This window comes from Tetrahymena thermophila (assembly GCF_000189635.1).
Source record: "Tetrahymena thermophila SB210 genomic scaffold scf_8254604, whole genome shotgun sequence".
In the NCBI taxonomy this organism is placed as follows: Eukaryota; Ciliophora; class Oligohymenophorea; order Hymenostomatida; family Tetrahymenidae; genus Tetrahymena; species Tetrahymena thermophila.
Genome location: NW_002476374.1, coordinates 1 through 20,288, shown reverse-complemented (window position 1 = coordinate 20,288; position 20,288 = coordinate 1). Strand labels below are relative to the sequence as shown.

General features: G+C 20.5%; 4 protein-coding genes across 4 annotated transcripts; 2 read left to right on the top strand and 2 right to left on the bottom strand. All coding sequences in view use genetic code 6, as the record gives it.

The window, feature by feature from the left end:
- Positions 1-460: 460 nt before the first annotated feature.
- Positions 461-2,645, bottom strand: TTHERM_01461140 (IBR domain protein; the record flags this gene model as incomplete). Its single annotated transcript, XM_001029534.2, has 6 exons — positions 461-571; positions 636-800; positions 852-1,232; positions 1,322-1,486; positions 1,546-1,929; positions 2,221-2,645. Coding segments are annotated over 6 exons (1,629 nt in total), but the record flags the coding sequence as incomplete, so codon positions are not given.
- Positions 2,646-4,165: 1,520 nt separating this feature from the next.
- On the top strand, positions 4,166-13,137 carry TTHERM_01461130 (kinase domain protein; the record flags this gene model as incomplete). Its single annotated transcript, XM_001029533.2, has 23 exons — positions 4,166-4,598; positions 5,491-5,685; positions 5,749-5,801; positions 5,856-5,912; positions 5,969-6,250; positions 6,617-6,679; positions 6,741-7,128; positions 7,375-7,563; positions 7,618-7,676; positions 7,724-7,801; positions 7,851-8,245; positions 8,824-8,919; positions 9,255-9,344; positions 9,612-9,701; positions 10,029-10,118; positions 10,454-10,543; positions 10,879-10,968; positions 11,425-11,514; positions 11,842-11,931; positions 12,267-12,356; positions 12,684-12,773; positions 12,985-13,063; positions 13,120-13,137. The coding sequence occupies 23 exons, from the start codon at positions 4,166-4,168 to the stop codon at positions 13,135-13,137; spliced, it is 3,195 nt and encodes a 1,064-aa protein (XP_001029533.2).
- A 1,390-nt stretch (positions 13,138-14,527) lies between these two features.
- On the bottom strand, positions 14,528-17,821 carry TTHERM_01461120 (IBR domain protein; the record flags this gene model as incomplete). Its single annotated transcript, XM_001029532.2, has 9 exons — positions 14,528-14,548; positions 14,875-15,235; positions 15,578-15,688; positions 15,936-16,024; positions 16,089-16,253; positions 16,305-16,685; positions 16,834-16,976; positions 17,037-17,217; positions 17,498-17,821. The coding sequence occupies 9 exons, from the start codon at positions 17,819-17,821 to the stop codon at positions 14,528-14,530; spliced, it is 1,776 nt and encodes a 591-aa protein (XP_001029532.2).
- A 41-nt stretch (positions 17,822-17,862) lies between these two features.
- TTHERM_001461119 (transmembrane protein, putative) lies at positions 17,863-19,202 on the top strand (the record flags this gene model as incomplete). The annotated part of the gene is made up of 4 exons (XM_012798106.1): positions 17,863-18,013; positions 18,060-18,656; positions 18,858-19,138; positions 19,185-19,202. The coding sequence occupies 4 exons, from the start codon at positions 17,863-17,865 to the stop codon at positions 19,200-19,202; spliced, it is 1,047 nt and encodes a 348-aa protein (XP_012653560.1).
- Positions 19,203-20,288: the final 1,086 nt, after the last annotated feature.

Below are 20,288 nucleotides of genomic sequence, written 5' to 3'. Positions count from 1 at the left end.
AATTTTAAAACATATTTTGTTGCTAAAAACTTTATTAACTGCTTAAACTATTTGGTAAGGCTGTTTAATTTTAAATATTTAGAGAATTGTTTTGAGTATTACTAATCTAAAATTAATTTATATTCATTTGATTAGGGTTATTATTTAATAATTCAAAATTATTAGTTCTGTTTTAATTATTCCTTTAAAATTAAAACATATTTTGTTGCTAAATATTTTACTAATTGTTACTTACTATATTTTAATTAAAATTAAAATATCTTTAACTATTATTATCATTATTTGGATTTAATAAAAATCTAGATTAAAACTAAAATGGGTTTCTAATATATTAAGAGCATTAACACTATAAGTAAACTCCTCCACACTTATAACAGAATTAATAGCCACACCTACATGTCATATGATCGCACCTTTTATAAAACAAATAATTAAAAAATTTATTAAAATTTAATATCCAAAAGAATTAATTGATAGGTTACCCTTAGTTTTTTTCAACCCACATTTTGCATTTTGAACATTACTTAAATTTTTAGCCAGCCACAAATTATTCAAATTTCTAATCATCTTCCTTTTGTTATTAAATAAAATGTTTGTTTGTGTAAAATAATTGCAAATCTTAGTTAATTTTTTACTGAAAAGTTGTTAGATATTTTATATTCTTAGCAAGTTTATCCAACATGAAAATCGCATTTGCAATTTAAGCAATAAGACTTATTACATTTAGGGCAATTAAGATAGTTTTAATCTTTCTCTGTAATGAAAGCAAATTCGCAGTTCGGAGTAGGACACCAAGATATCTTTAAAATTAAAAAAATAATGAAAAAAATACTTTAATAGAGAAAGTTTACTTCATCTGCGTTTGAGTCAATATAATTTTACAAGCTAAATTTCTCATATCTTTAAATTTCAATTTTATTCAATACTTGTCTTAAATCCTACTATACGATAGGAATAATGCAATTAGAATTTGGACACTTTAAAGGAAATTTCTTTTCGTTTATTTAGGAAGTAAAATATTTAGCTAAACAATTTTTATGGAAAATATGATCACAAATAAGAGACATGTATTCTTGACTTATCATATTTTCGTAACATATTTCACAGTCCCAATCATCATCATCCTTTAGCTCTTAAATTTAGTTTATTTCCATTTATATTTATTCAGTATCTATTTTAGTATTTTAAGTAGATATGTCTTAATTCTTATCTGATATTTTGTCTTTCGATTGCTTTATTTTATAATAGAGTAAAAATTAATAAAAAATTAAAAATATTTTAAAAAATGAGTAAAAAAATGTTATTAAAGATTTAAAATTACTGAACTATTGAGTGACATTTAATACTCCTCGCAAGTTAAATTTTCATGAAACAAGCAATTGCAAACTAAACAGTAGATCTTATTACAAAATGGGCAATCAAGTTTTGTTAAATTATCTTCATTTGGAAAAGTAAATTCACAATTCTAAGTAGGACATGATTTCATCTTAAAATAAAAAACAAATTATTTTAAAATTTATAAAAGCATTAAAATTAAAAAAGTACAAGAGCCTAATCCTAACTAAAAAATGCTGTTAGTGATTTTAGTTCATACGCTTCAAATTCTTCTTTATTTAAAACTTCACTTAAGATGTGTTATGGAATTTAGTAACAGCAGTCAGTATGAGGACATTATATCCAAAAATTGTCTGAATTTATTTATTTTTTTAAGTAATTCTCCAAGCATTACTAATGAGAAACATGATTACAATCTAAGTAATAAAATTACTCACTCTCTGTTTAATCAAAGCATATATTGCACATATAATAATTATTTTATTTTTCATTGAATGTAATGTCATTTAATTTGTCTTAATTATCATTTACTTCCTTTTATTTTTCTTCTTCCTCTACATTTTCATCATCTTAAAAAGATTTTTCATCTTAATTCTACTTTCAAAAAAAACATTAATTGGTAAAATGAACAAGCAAATTTATAAAGGAGAATTTATATTTTGGAATTTAAACCAATGAAAGAAAATAAAATATTTTTATTTATTCAAAAGAAAATTTGCACAAAAAATTAAAAAATAAATAAAATATTTTTATTTTTAAAAGAAAAATTGCAAATGATTTATTTGATATCTTACTAGATATTTTAATTATTTAGGAGTAATTATAATAAGATAAATACTCTAAGCTAATTTTTAGAAAAATGGGATATAAAAAAGTTAATTTTACATTTGACTCACTATTATTTATGCTCATATTTTATTAGTTTATGCTTTTGGAGAGGTCTTCGATGTATCTAATAGGTTCTTATTATGTGTTATTTACCAGAGATGCAAATAATTCTTGTTTAATTTCATTTTAGCCCTTTTGTTATGATATCTATAATAAATCAGATATCTAAGCAATTAAACCACTTAATGAACTCCTCTCGACCTTGCCATACGCGTATTAAGTACCAGCTAAAAATGCAAGTAATTCTCTATCTTCTTCTGCTAAAGAGACAGAAACAAACATTTATTTTAAATCGTTTATTTCAAAATTTTAGGAAACTTCTACACTCATTTTATAATGTATTTGATTTAGATGTTTTTCTTATTATTCGATGAAACTAATCACAGTATTTGATTTAAATTAAGTATTCTTTTTAAAGTAACTATTTGATTTGATTTATAAAGAGACTCTTCGTATATAAAAAATACTTTTATATTTAATATTTGATACATTAGTTGTTAGAATATATAAAAAATAAAACACTTTTATAAATAATAAATTATTTTTATTGAGTTTTTATAATCTAAATCAAAATTTAAATAGATTAATTTTATAATATATTTTATTTATAAACTACTTACTAATAAATTAAATAATATTTAAAATTAATCAATAAAAAAATTATTTTTTTTTTAAATATTAAAAGTTTTATTGTTTTATTGATTGAGTAAGAAATATAAATTTAGTAGAATAATTTATATTATATTATAAATTAAAAAAAAATTTAAATTAATAAAAAAAGTATCGAAATAGGGTTTGAACCTGAATAAGCAACAAACATAATAAAAAATATTTAATCAAAAATTATTAAAAAATAAAGGCATTCAGATAAATTTAGTTGAGGTTAAACCACCACTTTAAAAGTTGCTTAAATTATTTTTAAAATTAATTATATTAAATATTTTATAAAAAATTAAATAAATAAAGGGTTTCATCAAAAAGCGTTTTAGCTTTTAAAATAAAATTAATTTATCGCAACTAATAAAATAAGTATAGTTATTTATTGTTAGATAATAAGAATAATTTTAATTTGTTATTTTTTTGTTTGGGATATAATAGAATATATTTTAATTTTCATTGGATAGATTGTATTATGTAATTAAAATATATTATAATAAATATTGATTTTAATAATTTTGAATTAGCTTTTAATAAAAAAGATAGATATTAGTATATTTGAAGATCAGTGAATAGGAACTTCTATTTATTAAAAACAAATTCTGATAAGAATAAACAATCTTTTAATATTATCAAAATATCCTTAAAGATCTTCAATGTTTTTAGCTTTCTCTCTATATTATATTAATATCACAAAATTTACAGCAACATTGTCAAATTGAATGCTAGTTAAATATGGACAAAAGTTTTGATCTCAAATTTTATTTTTTAATATAAAAATCCATCATTAAGCTGGACATATTTATATTTTAGGTAAAATTTTTGGCTCTGTGGGTGCTCTTTCTATTTATCTTTAAATTTATCATAATTATTCAGTGATAGAGTTTATATTTAAAAAATTCGTGTCAATCTATTTTTGCATAAGAAAATGATTATTTTAGATAATTAATACAAAATATTATAAATTTAAAAAAATGAATTTTATTTAAATTGTTTTCTGTTAATAATGCACTAAAAATAGAAAAGTTGTTAGTATATTTGAAAATTAATTAGAATTTCTTCTTGATTTTTAATCAATTTTTACTGATAGGTTAATTTTCCTAATTACTTTTAACTATTTAGGTGAATTTCCTTTAAAAACAAAAAAATAAGTGACTTACGCATATAAAAATTTTACATCACAAAAAAACATCTGTTTTTAATAAAAAAGCAAACCCCTCAGCCTACTTTAAGTAAGTCAGTAATCCAGTTAATAACCCCAGTCGCATAGCGAAAGTATAGTCAAATGTCAAATAAAGTTCAATAAGAATTAGTTGAAACTATCTCAAAAAAAATATTCAAAGAATGTTTAATCTAAAGGCCATCAATTAAGGAATTGGTTAAGTTGATCTTCAGTTAGAAAAAGTACTTCTAAAATTTCGAGTATTTAAGCAGTGGCGCTTATTCTCTTGTCTTAAAGGCTTACAATTCTAAACAAAAACGCCAAGTAGCTCTCAAATTCTTAGGGAGCTCAAACGAAGAGGATAATAATGGCATCGAATCTTTGAAAAAAGAGTATGAACTACTTCAAAAATTTAGCAAATCATAATTTTTAGTTAATGTCTACGATTGCTTTTATTTAATGGAAGAACAAGAAGATAAAGATGATGATGGAAACAATATAGTCGTTTAAACTGGAGTCAAATCCTTCTTTGTAATGGAAATGGAGCTCTGTGAGTGTAAACAAAAATCACATGTTTTTCATCCATTTTTTTTCTTTCATTTTTTATAAAATATCTAAAATACATAAAATAAATAAGATATATTTATACTTTTTATTAACTTGACATGGCTTATGCATCATCTTTTTAAAAATAGGTAATTTTTTTTTTTTTCTAAGTCTTTTTTTGATTTTGTTAGCATAATTAAAAAAATTAGATGTGAATTAAACAAGCTTAACTAATTTAGAAATTGTAATAGAAATATATATTTAATTTTATAATTCAAATTTTAATTAATTTTTTAGGATTACCCACAATTAATATTTTTCACTTACTTTTATCAAATATTGTAAAATTCTTAATTAAAGCTTCTAGAAAATTAATTAATAAGAATTTTATTATCTATTTTCCCAATATAATAGCTTAATTTTTTATTTAACAATTTTGATAATATTTATTTTTAATATTTAATTAAAAAAATTATTAGATTATTAAAATTTTTATTTGCATTATTTAATTTTACATAATAAATTTTGATAAATCTTTAATTATAACACTCTTCCAAAAATTTATTATTTAATTTAAAAATTTTGTTTTATTTTAAATAAATATTTAATTAATAATTTAAAAATTTAAATAAACAAATTAAACACAAAAAAATTTTTAAAATTAAAAAAAATAAAAATTAGCATTTATTTTTACTATTCATACTTTAATTTTATTAAATAGGTCAAAAAGAATTTTCAAAATATATTTAATTAAACTTTTTCAATACAAAACAAATGAAGAAATTAAATTTCAAAATAATTATTTTTTACAATAATACTTTAAATTTACTCTAACTTCCACTTAAAAAAAATTTTTATTTTCACATAATAATCATAATTAATTAAATTTAAAAATTAACTAGATAATCTCAAATAGCTCCTTGATATACTTAGAAAATAATAAGTTCCACCTGAGAAAGAGATCAAGGAAATAATAGCGATTCAAATGATAGAAGGGCTTAATAATCTTCACGTCAAAAATATTATGCATAGGGATATAAAACCTTAAAATTTCCTTGTTTGTTCTTCTTAGGAATATGGTTTCTCAATCAAACTATGTAAAAAATTATTAATATTAAATTATATAAATATTTAATAAACATCTTTTTAATTAAATTCAGGTGATCTAGGCTTTGCATCAGCTTTGTCTAAATCAAAAAGTTTCGTGTCTAAGGTTAAAAAATTAATTATTATTTTAATTATTTTCAATATTTTTTATAATTTTCAGAAAGGAACTGATGCTTATTTTGCTCCAGAAGTGGAATAAGGAAAATCTAGAATTCAGGTTTTTAATAAAAATGTTATATAATTTTTGAAATTTATTTAAATTAAATTAAATAGTCCGACCTATTTTCACTAGGCCTCGTTTTATTAGAGCTTGACAATCTTAAGACTCTAAATGAGAATTGGATAGATTTCGAAACTAAAAAATATCTGTTTGATGGATAAGAAATACCTAATGAAAAATATGAGATAGATAAGAAATCTAATATTTACAAAATAGCTTAAATATGCTTAAAGCATAGGTATTTAGACAGGACTACAGCAGGAGAATTATTATCTTAACTCATCTAAATGCATGTCTAACCATTAAAATTTTTACTGACTTCAATGATAATAGAGGTAATAAATTATTTTACAATTGACTTAAAAATAGACTCTAAATTTAAACTTATTATTCAATTTTCCCAAAAAAAATTAGATTTTATCTTAACTCTTAAAACAAGTATTTAAAAAGAAATTCAAACAAAATATTTTACATTTTCTAATAAATTGGAAAAAATAAAAATATTGTTATGAGCATAATAAAGTAATAATAGAATAATTTTCTTAAAATTTTTTATTTTTAAATGAAAAACACATCATCTTAAATGATCAAATAAAATTTATAGAAATTAAATAATAAAACAAATTATTCCTTTATATTGCATATTAATATTTTGCTTTGTCTGGAATATTCAAATTCAATAAATAATTTTGTAATAAAAGTAATAAATACCTAAATAGGCACAGTAAATGTTAGATAAAAATAATCAATCGTAAAATGAAATGGTAAAAAATTAATTATTTTTAGTTGAAGTTTTTATAAATTATATGATAATTAATTTTAAAGCATAATTAATTTGACAAGGATGCTTAGTAAATTCTAGATAATACCAATGAGAAAATCCTACAAAAAGATTCTTGTGCACAATTTACAAAAGTGGAAATATTATCTAATCTGCTGAAAAGCCTCTATTAACATTAAAAATATTAGAATGACTTTCAAATTCTTAGCTTTGGAAACTATGGAATGGTATTGGCTACTAAAAAAGCTATGCTTAACAAAGAAATAGTGCTAAAAATACAAAAAATAGAAGATGAATAACTAATCTAAAATGAAATTAGTATTATGTAGAAATTAAAAGAGCCATTAGTGGTATAGCTTTATGATAGTTACATAATTGAAAATACATTAGGACCTGATAGATACTCAGTCTTTGAATTAGAAAAATGTTCATGTAATTTATTTAATTGTTAACAATTATTTTAATTTAGGTTTCAATTAAATTATTAAAATAATATTTTTGTCATATAAAAGGCTAATTTTAAGTAAATAAACAAATGAATTAATTAATATATTTTAAATAAAGAAGTATTTAATCCATTTAAAATTTTTTATACTTTCTTTTTTAATTACTCAATTAATTTATTAAGACACATTTTTTTATATATTTGATTACACATTACTGTTTATTTTGTAAAAGGTTCATTAGATGAATATCTTGAAAGATCAAACAAAGATGGATAAATTAACGAAGATGATAGATTTTAAATAGCAATCTAAATTATAGATTCTGTCAATTATATTCATTCATTTAATATCATTCATAGAGATATTAAACCAGAAAATTTTTTGGTTTATTTAGATGGAAAATAAGCTGAAATAAAATTATGTAAATTATTTTTATTCATCAAGTATTTATTTTTCATTCTCTTTTGAATTAAAGGTGATTTCGGTTTATCTGCTTAAATTCCAGATAATAGTGATTCAATTCAAACCATAGAAGTAGATTTTTTATTTATATATACTAAATATTAAAGATAACTTTATAGCCCATAGGAAATTTTGGATATTCAGCACCTGAAATATTAAATAAAAAGGATAATGAACTTAAGATTTATACAAAGAAAGTACTTTTTTATAAAAAATATTAAGTTTTAAATTAATCTTTTATTTTAGTCTGATTCATATTCAGTAGGGCTATTGCTAGCTTTATTAGATAATTATTAAGTTCTGAAGACAAATACTTCTTTAAATTTTGCATTAATGACACAAAAGCAGTTAGATTAGCCTTTCGAAAAATCTAATATTTTAATTAACAAAAATTCATAAATTTATAAATTTATTAACCTTCTTGTTGTTTCTGATAGTTATTAGAGGGCATCTCTTTATGATATAGTAGAAAAAAGTGATATAACATTCTTTTCAAATTCAAAAAAAACGAAATTAATCCTACAAAAAACTCTTTTGATGTAAAATGATAAATAATTAGAGCAAAATAAGACTATAGTAATTTTTTATCGAAAGGATTTGAATAAAATTTATAACCACAATATTGTTAAGATACATTTAAGGTAATTTTTTCATTTTTTATTGAGAATAATTTTGATTAAATAATTAGCTAATAAAAGTAAGTTAATTATTTATATATTTACTAACTTAATTATTTAAATAACGTAAAAATTAAAAGAAAAAAATATATTTTTTTGAAAATTTTTCCCTCCAGCTCTTTTATTTTTAAAAAGAAAAAATTTATAATTTTCAAAAAAATGATATATTATTATAAAATATAGTATATATTTTTTGAAATTTTTAATTTCTAGAATTTAAGGTTTTATAAAAATACAAATTTTAAGCTTTTTTAGCTTTATTTTAAATTTAATTAAGATATATGATATTTCGCCTTTTGTAAATTAAATAGGAATTTTACTCTAGTTATTTATCTATTTTTTTATTAGATTATCTATTTGTATAGATACATACTTATTTACTTATGTACTTACTACTCAACTAAAAAATAAACAATTTGTTGATTTATATACTTACTCATTCAAAAACAAACTAAAATACTAACAAAAGAAGCAATCTTTTTTTACAATCCTTTCTCCTCCAAATTTATTTTCTTAATTCATTATTAATATTATATTTAAAGTGGATGTATTATTGGTATTGGTGCATAGGTTGCAAAAGATATAGGAACAGGAATAGCGTAGAGCTAGAATATCACAAGTTTGACAATCAATTTAGGGTAAAAACTTAATTTATTGATTGATTAAGCAACAAACGTAGAAAAAATTGATAATTTTGTTGATTTACGCTTTTCACTTAGTAGTTAGCTAATTAAGTCAGTTCGTTTGTTAGCTAGTTAGTTATTTTCTTATTTTTTTATTAGATTGCTTATTTAAATGCACACTTATTTACTTACGTACTTACTACTCATCTAAAAAATAATCAAGTTGTTGACTTATTTACTTACTCATTCAAAAACAAACTAAAATACTAACAAAAGAAGCAATCTTTTTTTACAATCCTTTCTCCTCCAAATTTATTTTCTTAATTCATTATTTATTCTTATATTTAAAGATATAATAGTATTGGTGATGTGGGTGCAAAAGATTTAGGCACAGGAATAGCTTAGAGCTAGAATATCACAAGTTTGACACTCGATTTACAGTAAAAACTTAATTTATTGATTGATTAAGCAACAAACATAGAAAAAATTGATAATTTTGTTGATTTACACTTTTCACTTATTAGATTGCTTATTTAAATGCATACTTACGTACTTACTACTCATCTAAAAAATAATCAAGTTGTTGACTTATTTACTTACTCATTCAAAAACAAACTAAAATACTAACAAAACAAACAATCTTTTTTTACAATCCTTTCTCCTCCAAATTTATTTTCTTAATTCATTATTTATTCTTATATTTAAAGTTATAATATTATTGGTGCATAGGGTGCAAAAGATTTAGGTACTAGAATAGCGTAGAGCTAGAATATCACAAGTTTGACACTCAATTTAGGGTAAAAACTTAATCTATTGATTGATAAAGCAACAAACATAGAAAAAATTGATAATTTTGTTGATTTACGCTTTTCACTTAGTAGTTAGCTAATTAAGTCAGTTCGTTTGTTAGCTAGTTAGTTATTTTCTTATTTTTTTATTAGATTGCTTATTTAAATGCATACTTACGTACTTACTACTCATCTAAAAAATAATCAAGTTTGAGACTTATTTACTTACTCATTCAAAAACAAACTAAAATACTAACAAAAGAAGCAATCTTTTTTTACAATCCTTTCTCCTCCAAATTTATTTTCTTAATTCATTATTTATTATTATATTTAAAGCTATAATAATATTGGTGCATAGGGTGCAAAAGATTTAGGCACAGGAATAGCGTAGAGCTAGAATATCACATGTTTGACACTCGATTTAAGGTAAAAACTTAATCTATTGATTGATAAAGCAACAAACATAGAAAAAATTGATAATTTTGTTGATTTACGCTTTTCACTTAGTAGTTAGCTAATTAAGTCAGTTCGTTTGTTAGCTAGTTAGTTATTTTCTTATTTTTTTATTAGATTGCTTATTTAAATGCACACTTATTTACTTACGTACTTACTACTCATCTAAAAAATAATCAAGTTGTTGACTTATTTACTTACTCATTCAAAAACAAACTAAAATACTAACAAAAGAAGCAATCTTTTTTTACAATCCTTTCTCCTCCAAATTTATTTTCTTAATTCATTATTTATTATTATATTTAAAGTGGAAATATTATTTGTGCATAGGGTGCAAAAGATTTAGGCACAGGAATAGCGTAGAGCTAGAATATCACAAGTTTGACACTCGATTTAAGGTAAAAACTTAATTTATTGATTGATTAAGCAACAAACGTAGAAAAAATTGATAATTTTGTTGATTTACGCTTTTCACTTAGTAGTTAGCTAATTAAGTCAGTTCGTTTGTTAGCTAGTTAGTTATTTTCTTATTTTTTTATTAGATTGCTTATTTAAATGCACACTTATTTACTTACGTACTTACTACTCATCTAAAAAATAATCAAGTTGTTGACTTATTTACTTACTCATTCAAAAACAAACTAAAATACTAACAAAAGAAGCAATCTTTTTTTACAATCCTTTCTCCTCCAAATTTATTTTCTTAATTCATTATTTATTCTTATATTTAAAGTTGTAATAGTATTGGTGATAAGGGTGCAAAAGATTTAGGCACAGGAATAGAGTAGAGCTAGAATATCACAAGTTTGACACTCGATTTAAGGTAAAAACTTAATTTATTGATTGATTAAGCAACAAACGTAGAAAAAATTGATAATTTTGTTGATTTACGCTTTTCACTTAGTAGTTAGCTAATTAAGTCAGTTCGTTTGTTAGCTAGTTAGTTATTTTCTTATTTTTTTATTAGATTGCTTATTTACCGTAATCCCTCGATAAGAAATTTTTGCGAATTGCGAGGTAAGTCTCAAATTTATTGACTTTTTAGAACCTCTCCATTCGTAATCAAAATTTTTGATTTCGAGCTGCGAGGTTGCGAGGGATTACGGTAAATGCATACTTACGTACTTACTACTCATCTAAAAAATAATCAAGTTTGAGACTTATTTACTTACTCATTCAAAAACAAACTAAAATACTAACAAAAGAAGCAATCTTTTTTTACAATCCTTTCTCCTCCAAATTTATTTTCTTAATTCATTATTTATTCTTATATTTAAAGTTGTAATAGTATTGGTGATAAGGGTGCAAAAGATTTAGGCACAGGAATAGCGTAGAGCTAGAATATCACAAGTTTGACACTCAATTTAGGGTAAAAACTTAATTTATTGATTGATAAAGCAACAAACATAGAAAAAATTGATAATTTTGTTGATTTACGCTTTTCACTTAGTAGTTAGCTAATTAAGTCAGCTCGTTTGTTAGCTAGTTAGTTATTTTCTTATTTTTTTATTAGATTGCTTATTTAAATGCATACTTACGTACTTACTACTCATCTAAAAAATAATCAAGTTTGAGACTTATTTACTTACTCATTCAAAAACAAACTAAAATACTAACAAAAGAAGCAATCTTTTTTTACAATCCTTTCTCCTCCAAATTTATTTTCTTAATTCATTATTTATTATTATATTTAAAGTGGAAATATTATTGATGACGAGGGTGCAAAAGATTTAGGCACAGGAATAGCGTAGTGCAAGAATATCACAAGTTTGACACTCGATTTAAGGTAAAAACTTAATTTATTGATTGATTAAGCAACAAACGTAGAAAAAATTGATAATTTTGTTGATTTACGCTTTTCACTTAGTAGTTAGCTAATTAAGTCAGTTCGTTTGTTAGCTAGTTAGTTATTTTCTTACTTTTTTATTAGATTGTTTATTTAAAGGCATACTTATTTACTTAGGCACTTACTACTCAACTAAAAAATAATCAAGTTGTTGACTTATTTACTTACTCATTCAAAAACAAACTAAAATACTAACAAAAGAAGCAATCTTTTTTTACAATCCTTTCTCCTCCAAATTTATTTTTTTAATTCATTATTTATTCTTATATTTAAAGGGATAATTATATTGGTGATGTGGGTGCAAAAGATTTAGGCACAGGAATAGCGTAGAGCTAGAATATCACAAGTTTGACACTCAATTTAGGGTAAAAACTTAATCTATTGATTGATAAGGCAACAAACATAGAAAAAATTGATAATTTTGTTGATTTACACTTTTAACTTAGTGGTTAGCTAATTAAGTCAGTTCGTTTGTTAGCTAATTAGTTATTTTCTTATTTTTTTATTAGATTGCTTATTTAAATGCATACTTACGTACTTACTACTCATCTAAAAAATAATCAAGTTGTTGACTTATTTACTTACTCATTAAAAAACAAACTAAAATACTAACAAAAGAAACAATCTTTTTTTACAATCCTTTCTCCTCCAAATTTATTTTCTTAATTCATTATTTATTATTATATTTAAAGTTTGAATAGTATTTGTGATGAGGGTGCAAAAGATTTAGGCACAGGAATAGCGTAGAGCTAGAATATCACAAGTTTGAAACTAAATTTATGGTAAAAACTTAATTAATTGATTGATAAAGCAAGAAATCTTAAAAAAATGGATTATTTTATTGATTTAAGCTTTTCAATTAGTGATTAGATGAATATATCAAAATAAATATAAAATTAAAATATTGATATAAAAAAATGAATTTAATAAATATATTTCTAACAAATAACTTAATATTAGCTTATATTTATTTTAATTTATTATAATTAATAGCAACAATAAGATTATTAATTTATAAAAATATCAATTTGAAGAGTAATTAAGAAATTAATTAAAAAAATAAGAAGTAAAAGTAAAATTAATATTACTATAAAATAATTTAAATATTTTTTTATTTATATAAATAAGATTAATATATATTTCTGAAGGAATTTAATATACTAATCAAATTACAATTAAAATAGAAATGACATATTAATTAATAATATAATTATTGTTATTTAATTTTTAATTATATTTTTATAATAGATACTTTTTTTATTTGATTTCTAATCTTTGTCAAATGTTAACAAACTAATCAAAACATCTCTTAATTTATTTAATGTATTATTAAATTTAACAAATTTAATTTTTAAAATAATAAAATTGTAAATGAATTAAAGTTAGAATATTATCTTTTATCCAATAAATATGATGTTCATAGATAAATAGTTATAAATTAAACAAAATATTATAATATAAAAAAACATTCTTTATCACAAAAATAATTTCCCAATAAAATTTTATCTCAAATCTTAGAATGAAACTTTTTTAAAAATCTTCTTTTAAAAACCTCCTTATATTAGAGCTTTCACAGTATATTAAACAAAATAATACTAATAATGCTATTTATTATGCATACTAATAATTTAAAAGTGGAAATTAATTAAGCAACCTGTGGAGTTGACTTATTAAATGAGTATGTAATTTTTTTATTTATCTAATTTATTTTTAAATATATGCTCTTCTAATTAAATAATTGATAGAATCTAACAAAAAACACTAATTAGATATTCCCCATAAGTATAAAACGAAGTAAGAATTTGATATTAAATTACTAAGACACCAGAAGATTTAAAAAATTAAGCAAAGTATGTTGGATTTTCACATCAAAATTTAAACATTTAAGCAATTTACAATCAAATGTTAGAAAAAAATAAAAATGATAAAGTCATATATTCTGTTAAACTAGAGGTTTTAACATAGTGATCTTTGTTAGAAAATTTAATAATATTCAAATAAAAGATGTAGACTTTATAGTTGATTATAAAACAAAAGACCATTTTAGATTTTGTATTTCAGCAAATTTTATAATTTTGTACTATTTTAAATTATAATTTTATTACAAAATATCTTTAAAAATATTAAAATTACCCTTGCAATAAGTGTTAAATATAATATTTTAATTTTGTTTTGACTAAGATCCTAATAATTTTAAAAACCTAAATAGCAACTAGTATGAAATTATTAACTTTTTGTTAATATTTATGATTTATTTTAGCTTTTATTAGAAAATAGATGATAAATAATTACTTATATATCTTTAACTTTTGAATTAAAAGTTGGATGAAAAAAAATTTTAATAAGAAAAAAAGTAAAAAATAGATACTTACTTATATAATACATATAATTAATTATAAATTATAATTCTGCTCTTTATAAAATAATTATTATATTTGTTTAAAAGTAAATTACTTTTTATCTTTATTGTTTTATTTAAATTAAACCTCATATTCCTTGATTAATAATTAATCTTATAATTAATGTTTTATAGTTATCAAATATCTTAATCTTCATCCTAAATATCATTATTATTACAATTATTATTATTATTTCAAAAAAAACAATCTCCTAACTCAAACCTTTATATGAATTTGATATTATTTATAATAAGTACTAAAACACTTATCAATTTCTTTGACTAAGCTAATAGATAACTTACAACTACCTCATACAGATTAATTTTACAATATTGAAAGTCTAATAAAATGATCAGCTTAATATTATTATTAAAAAAACAATTATTATTATTCTAATGCACCAACCAACCATAAATTCAGGTATTAATGTATCATTGTTATTATTATTATTATTAGAATCTTAATATTTTATAAATTTTAGTACTTCATTACTCTAAAGTGATATATTGTTTGAGCTTTTAGTTTTATTTTTTTTATTTTATTATGTTAATGTATTTTTTTAAATTTAACTGATTTCATTAGTGTTAAAACCCATTTAATTATTTTAATTGCTAACTATTTATAATTAATTTCTTAAATTTTAATGTAATCTATTTCTACTATCATATATATTTTAATTTTAGTTATTGTGATCTCTGTTAAAATAAAAAAGTTCATTTTGAGAAATAAAATCATCAAAGTCGTTATTATCTCTGTTTTAATTGATTATTTAATCTTAACTATTTAGAGAATTGTTTAAAGTATTGCTTGTCTAGAATTAATTTATATTCATTTGATTAGGATTACTATTTAATAATTTAAAATTATTAGCTCTGTTTTAATTATTCATTTAGTATTAAAAAATATTTTATTAATTGCTACTTAATCTATTTTAAATTTAATTTTAAGTATTTAGAGAATTGTTTTAAGTATTTCTTAGCTAAAATTAATTTCTATGCATTTGATTAAGATTATTATTTAATATTTTAAAATTATTAGTTCTGTTTTAATTATTCATTTAATATTAAAAAATATTTTGTTGCTAAATATTTTACTAATTTCTACTTAATCTACTTAAAATGTCTGTTTCATTTTAAATATTTAGAAAATTGTTTTAAGTATTGCTTATCTAAAATTAATTCATATACATATGGTTACGATTATTATTTAATTATTCAAAATTATTAGCTCTGCTTGAATTATTCATTTAATATTAAAAAATATTTTGTTGCTATCTATTTTACTAATTGTTACTTAATCTATTATTTTAATTAAAATTAAATTAATTTTCACTATTATTATAATTATCTATATCTTATAAGAATGTAGATGTTATAGAAGGAAAAAATAGGTCTCTATAGCATTAACACTATAAGTAAACTCCTCCACACTTATAACAAAATTAATAGCCACACCTACATGTCATGTGATCACACCTTTTATAAAACCAATAATTAAAAAAATTTATTAAAATTTAATATCTAAAAGAATTAATTGATAGGTTACCCTTAGTTTTTTTCAACCCACATTTTGCATTTTGAGCATTTCTTAAATTTTTAGCCAATCACAAATTATTCAAATTTCTAATCATCTTCCTTTTGTTATTAAATAAAATGTTTGTTTGTGTAAAATAATTGCAAATCTTAGTTAAATTTTTACTGAAAAGTTGTAAGATATTTTATATTCTTAGCAAGTTTATCCAAAATGAAAATCGCATTTGCAATTTAAGCAATAAGACTTATTACATTTAGGGCAACTAAGCTGGTTTTAATCTTTCTCTATAATGAAAGCAAATTCACAGTTAGGAGTAGGACACCAAGAGATCTTTAAAATTAAAAAAATAATGAAAAAAATACTTTAATAGAGAAAGTTTACTTCATCTGCGTTTGAGTCAATATAATTTTACAAGCTAAATTTCTCATATCTTTAAATTTCAATTTCATTCAAAACTTCCCTTAAATCCTACTATTCTATAGGAAAAATGCAATTAGAATTTGGGCACTTTAAAGGAAATTTCTTTTCGTTTATTTAGGAAGTAAAATATTTAGCTAAACAATTTTTATGGAAAATATGATCACAATTAAGAGACATGTAGTCTTGACTTATCATATTTTCGTAACATATTTCACAGACCCAATTATCTTCAACATCTAAAGCTTAAATTTAGTTTATTTCAGATTATTTTTATTCAGTATCAATTTTAGTATTATAAGAAGATATGTTTTAATTCTTATCTGATATTTTATCTTTCAATAGCTTTATTTTATAATAGAGTTAAAATTAATTTAAAAATACTTTAAAAAAAAATGAGTAAAGATGTTATTAAATATTTAAAATTATTTAATATTAAAATAAAGAATAAATTACTTAAAAATTAATAAAAGCATTAAAATTAAAAAAATACTTGAGCCTAATTCTAACTAAGAAATGTTGTAAGTGATTTTAGTTCATACGCTTCTAATTCATCTTTATTTAAAACTTCACTTAAGATCTAATATGGAATTTAGTAACAGCAGTCAGTACAAGGGCATTTTATCAAAAAATTATCTGAATTTATTTATTTTTTTAAGTAATCCTCTAAGCATTCCTAATGAAAAACATGATTACAATCTAAGCAAAAAAACTATTCACTAACTGTTTAATCAAAGCAAATATTGCACATATAATAAGTATTATATCTTTCATTAAAGGGAATTTCATTTGATTTGTCTTTATTATCTTTTATGTCCTTTTATTTTTCTTCTTCCTCTTCATTTTCATCATCCTAAACAGATTTTTTATCTTGATTCTACTTTCAAAAAAACATGAATTTGTAAGCAAATTTAAATGGTAGAATTTATATTTTGGAATTTAAATCAAAGAAAGAAAATAAAATATTTATATTTATTAAAGAGAAAAATAACAGAAAATAAGAAAAAATAAATAAAATATTTTAAGTTTCTAAAAGAAAAATCAAATGATTTATTAGATGTCTTATGATAAATTTTAATCATTTAAGAGTAATTATAATAAGATAAATACTCTAAGCTAATTTTTAGGAAAATGGGATATAAAAAAGTTAATTTTACATTTGATTCACTATTATTTATGCTAATTTTTTATTAATTTATGCTTTTTGAAAGTTCTTCGATGTATCTAAAAGGTTTTTATGATGCTTTGTTTATCAGAGATGCAAATAATTCTTGTTTAATTTCATTTTAGCCGTTTTGTTATGATACCTATAAAAATTTAGCTACCTAAGCACTTAATGAACTCCTATCTACCTAACTATACGCGTATCGAGTACCAGCTAAAAATTCAAATTATTCTCTACCTTCTTCTGCTAAAGAGATGAAAACTAACATTTATTTTAAATCATTTATTTCAAAATTTTAGATAACTTCTACACTCATTTTTATATAGTATTTGCTTTAGATGTTTTTCTTATTATTTGATGAAACTTATCACAGTATTATATTTAAATTAATAATTTTTTTTAAAGCATTTATTTTATATAATCATATAATTCATAAAGAGATTCTTTGTATATAAAAAATATAAAATACTTTTATATTTTTTATACTTAATCCGTTAGTTGTTAGTTAGTAAGTAATTACAAAAAATAAAATTATCTAAATCAAAATTTAATAGATTAATTTTATAATATATTTTATTTATAAATTACTTACTAATAAATTAAATGCTATTAAAAAATAAAATAAAAATTATTTTTTAGAATATTTAGAATAAAAATCGAAAATAAATCATTAATTACAAATTAATTAAATTTTTTAAACTTTCAATTTAAATTTTATAAATTAATTTTATCCTATAATATTAATTCAATATATAATAGATAAAAATTTTAATTAAGGATAATAATTTATATTGATTTATCAATTAAATAAATAATAATATAATTGTAATTCCATGCAAATTTTTTGTTAAAATATTTAATAGAATTTTTTTTTAATTTATCAAATCCACAAAATTTAAAATAAAAAGTAAAACTTGATTTCTCCCTGATGTTTTATTTAAATCATGGTATCTAATTAATTAATCATGATAAATAAAAATAGGATAGAAATATGATTGATGGATAATATTTAAGATTAAAATATAAATGGCATATAAAAGTTTAGCATTTATATAATTTAATAACATGTAATATAACATTAAAAATTTCAAATTATTTGATCGTTTTTGGAGAAACCAGAGGGTTTGCTTAAGAGGATTTAATTTATTTAAGTAAATTTAGTTTTTTTATTTTTTATAAATAATTTATTTACTTACAAAATTTGAATGATATTTATAAATATAAAATCAATAATAAAATCTATCTATTTATTTATATTTTAGGTTATAAACACTTTTTCAAAATATTAAATAATCAAATATATAATATTATTCAAACATTTTATATTTATTTATTCATCCTTTTTTCACCAGTTATTTATCATTTGAAAAGAAAGACAACTAATCTTTTTGATTTACGACACTTGCTTATTACTTTGAATTCTTATGATTTATTATATGAGCTATAAAATTTTAAAATAAATTTATCTAAATTTTAAATAAATATTAAAATAGAATAAACTTTTAAATTAAAAATTATTCTTTAAATTAATAAATAAAATAATATTAGTGCAATAAAAAACATAAAAAATTAAAATAAATAAAATTTATCAAATAAATTCAAAGAGCTTTTTTGTTTTATATTCAATTTAATAGTTTAAAATACCACAATCCAAAACAAATAAACTATTTTTACTAAAGGCCAATTGTCAAATTTGAGAGATTAATGCAATTTGCTAAAGCAGAACCTAAGCCTGATGCACCCATTTCACCAATTTAATTTCTACTTTTTAAATATTGAAGAAAAAATATATCATTAAATAGTTAATTAATTAGAAGGAAAAAATGAAGAAAAAATATGAAATAATAAGATTAATTAATTAATAATAAAAGTAAAAGTTGAAAATAAAATGATGAGCTAAATTAACAAAGAAAGAACAAAAAAGAAAGCACAGTAAAAAGAAAGAAAAAGAAAAAAGAGCTTTATTGTTTTTAATTAGTTTTTATAATTAAAAATATCACTATCTAAAACAAATAAACTGTTTTTACTATAGGTCAAGTGTCAAATTTGAGAGATTAATGCAATTTGCTAAAGCAGAACCTAAGCCTGATGCACCTCATTCACCAATATAATTGTCACTTTTTAAATATTGAAGAAAAAATATATCATTAAATAGTTAATTAATTAGAAGGAAAAAATGAAGAAAAAATATGAAATAATAAGATTAATTAATTAATAATAAAAGTAAAAGTTGAAAATAAAATGATGAGCTAAATTAACAAAGAAAGAACAAAAAAGAAAGCACAGTAAAAAGAAAGAAAAAGAAAAAAGAGCTTTATTGTTTTTAATTAGTTTTTATAATTAAAAATATCACTATCTAAAACAAATAAACTGTTTTTACTATAGGTTAAGTGTCAAATTTGAGAGATTAATGCAATTTGCTAAAGCAGAACCTAAGTCTGATGCACCTTCATCACCAATATAATTGTCACTTTTTAAATATTGAAGAAAAAATATATCATTAAATAGTTAATTAGAAGGAAAAAATGAAGAAAAAATATGAAATAATAAGATTAATTAATTAATAATAAAAATAAAAGTTGAAAATAAAATGATGAGCTAAATTAACAAAGAAAGAACAAAAAAAAGCAAGCACAGTAAAAAGAAAAAGAAAAAAGAGCTTTATTGTTTTTAATTAGTTTTTATAATTAAAAATATCACAATCCAAAACAAATAAACTGTTTTTACCTAAGTTCAAGTGTCAAATTTGAAAGATTAATGCAATTTGCTAAAGCAGAACCTAA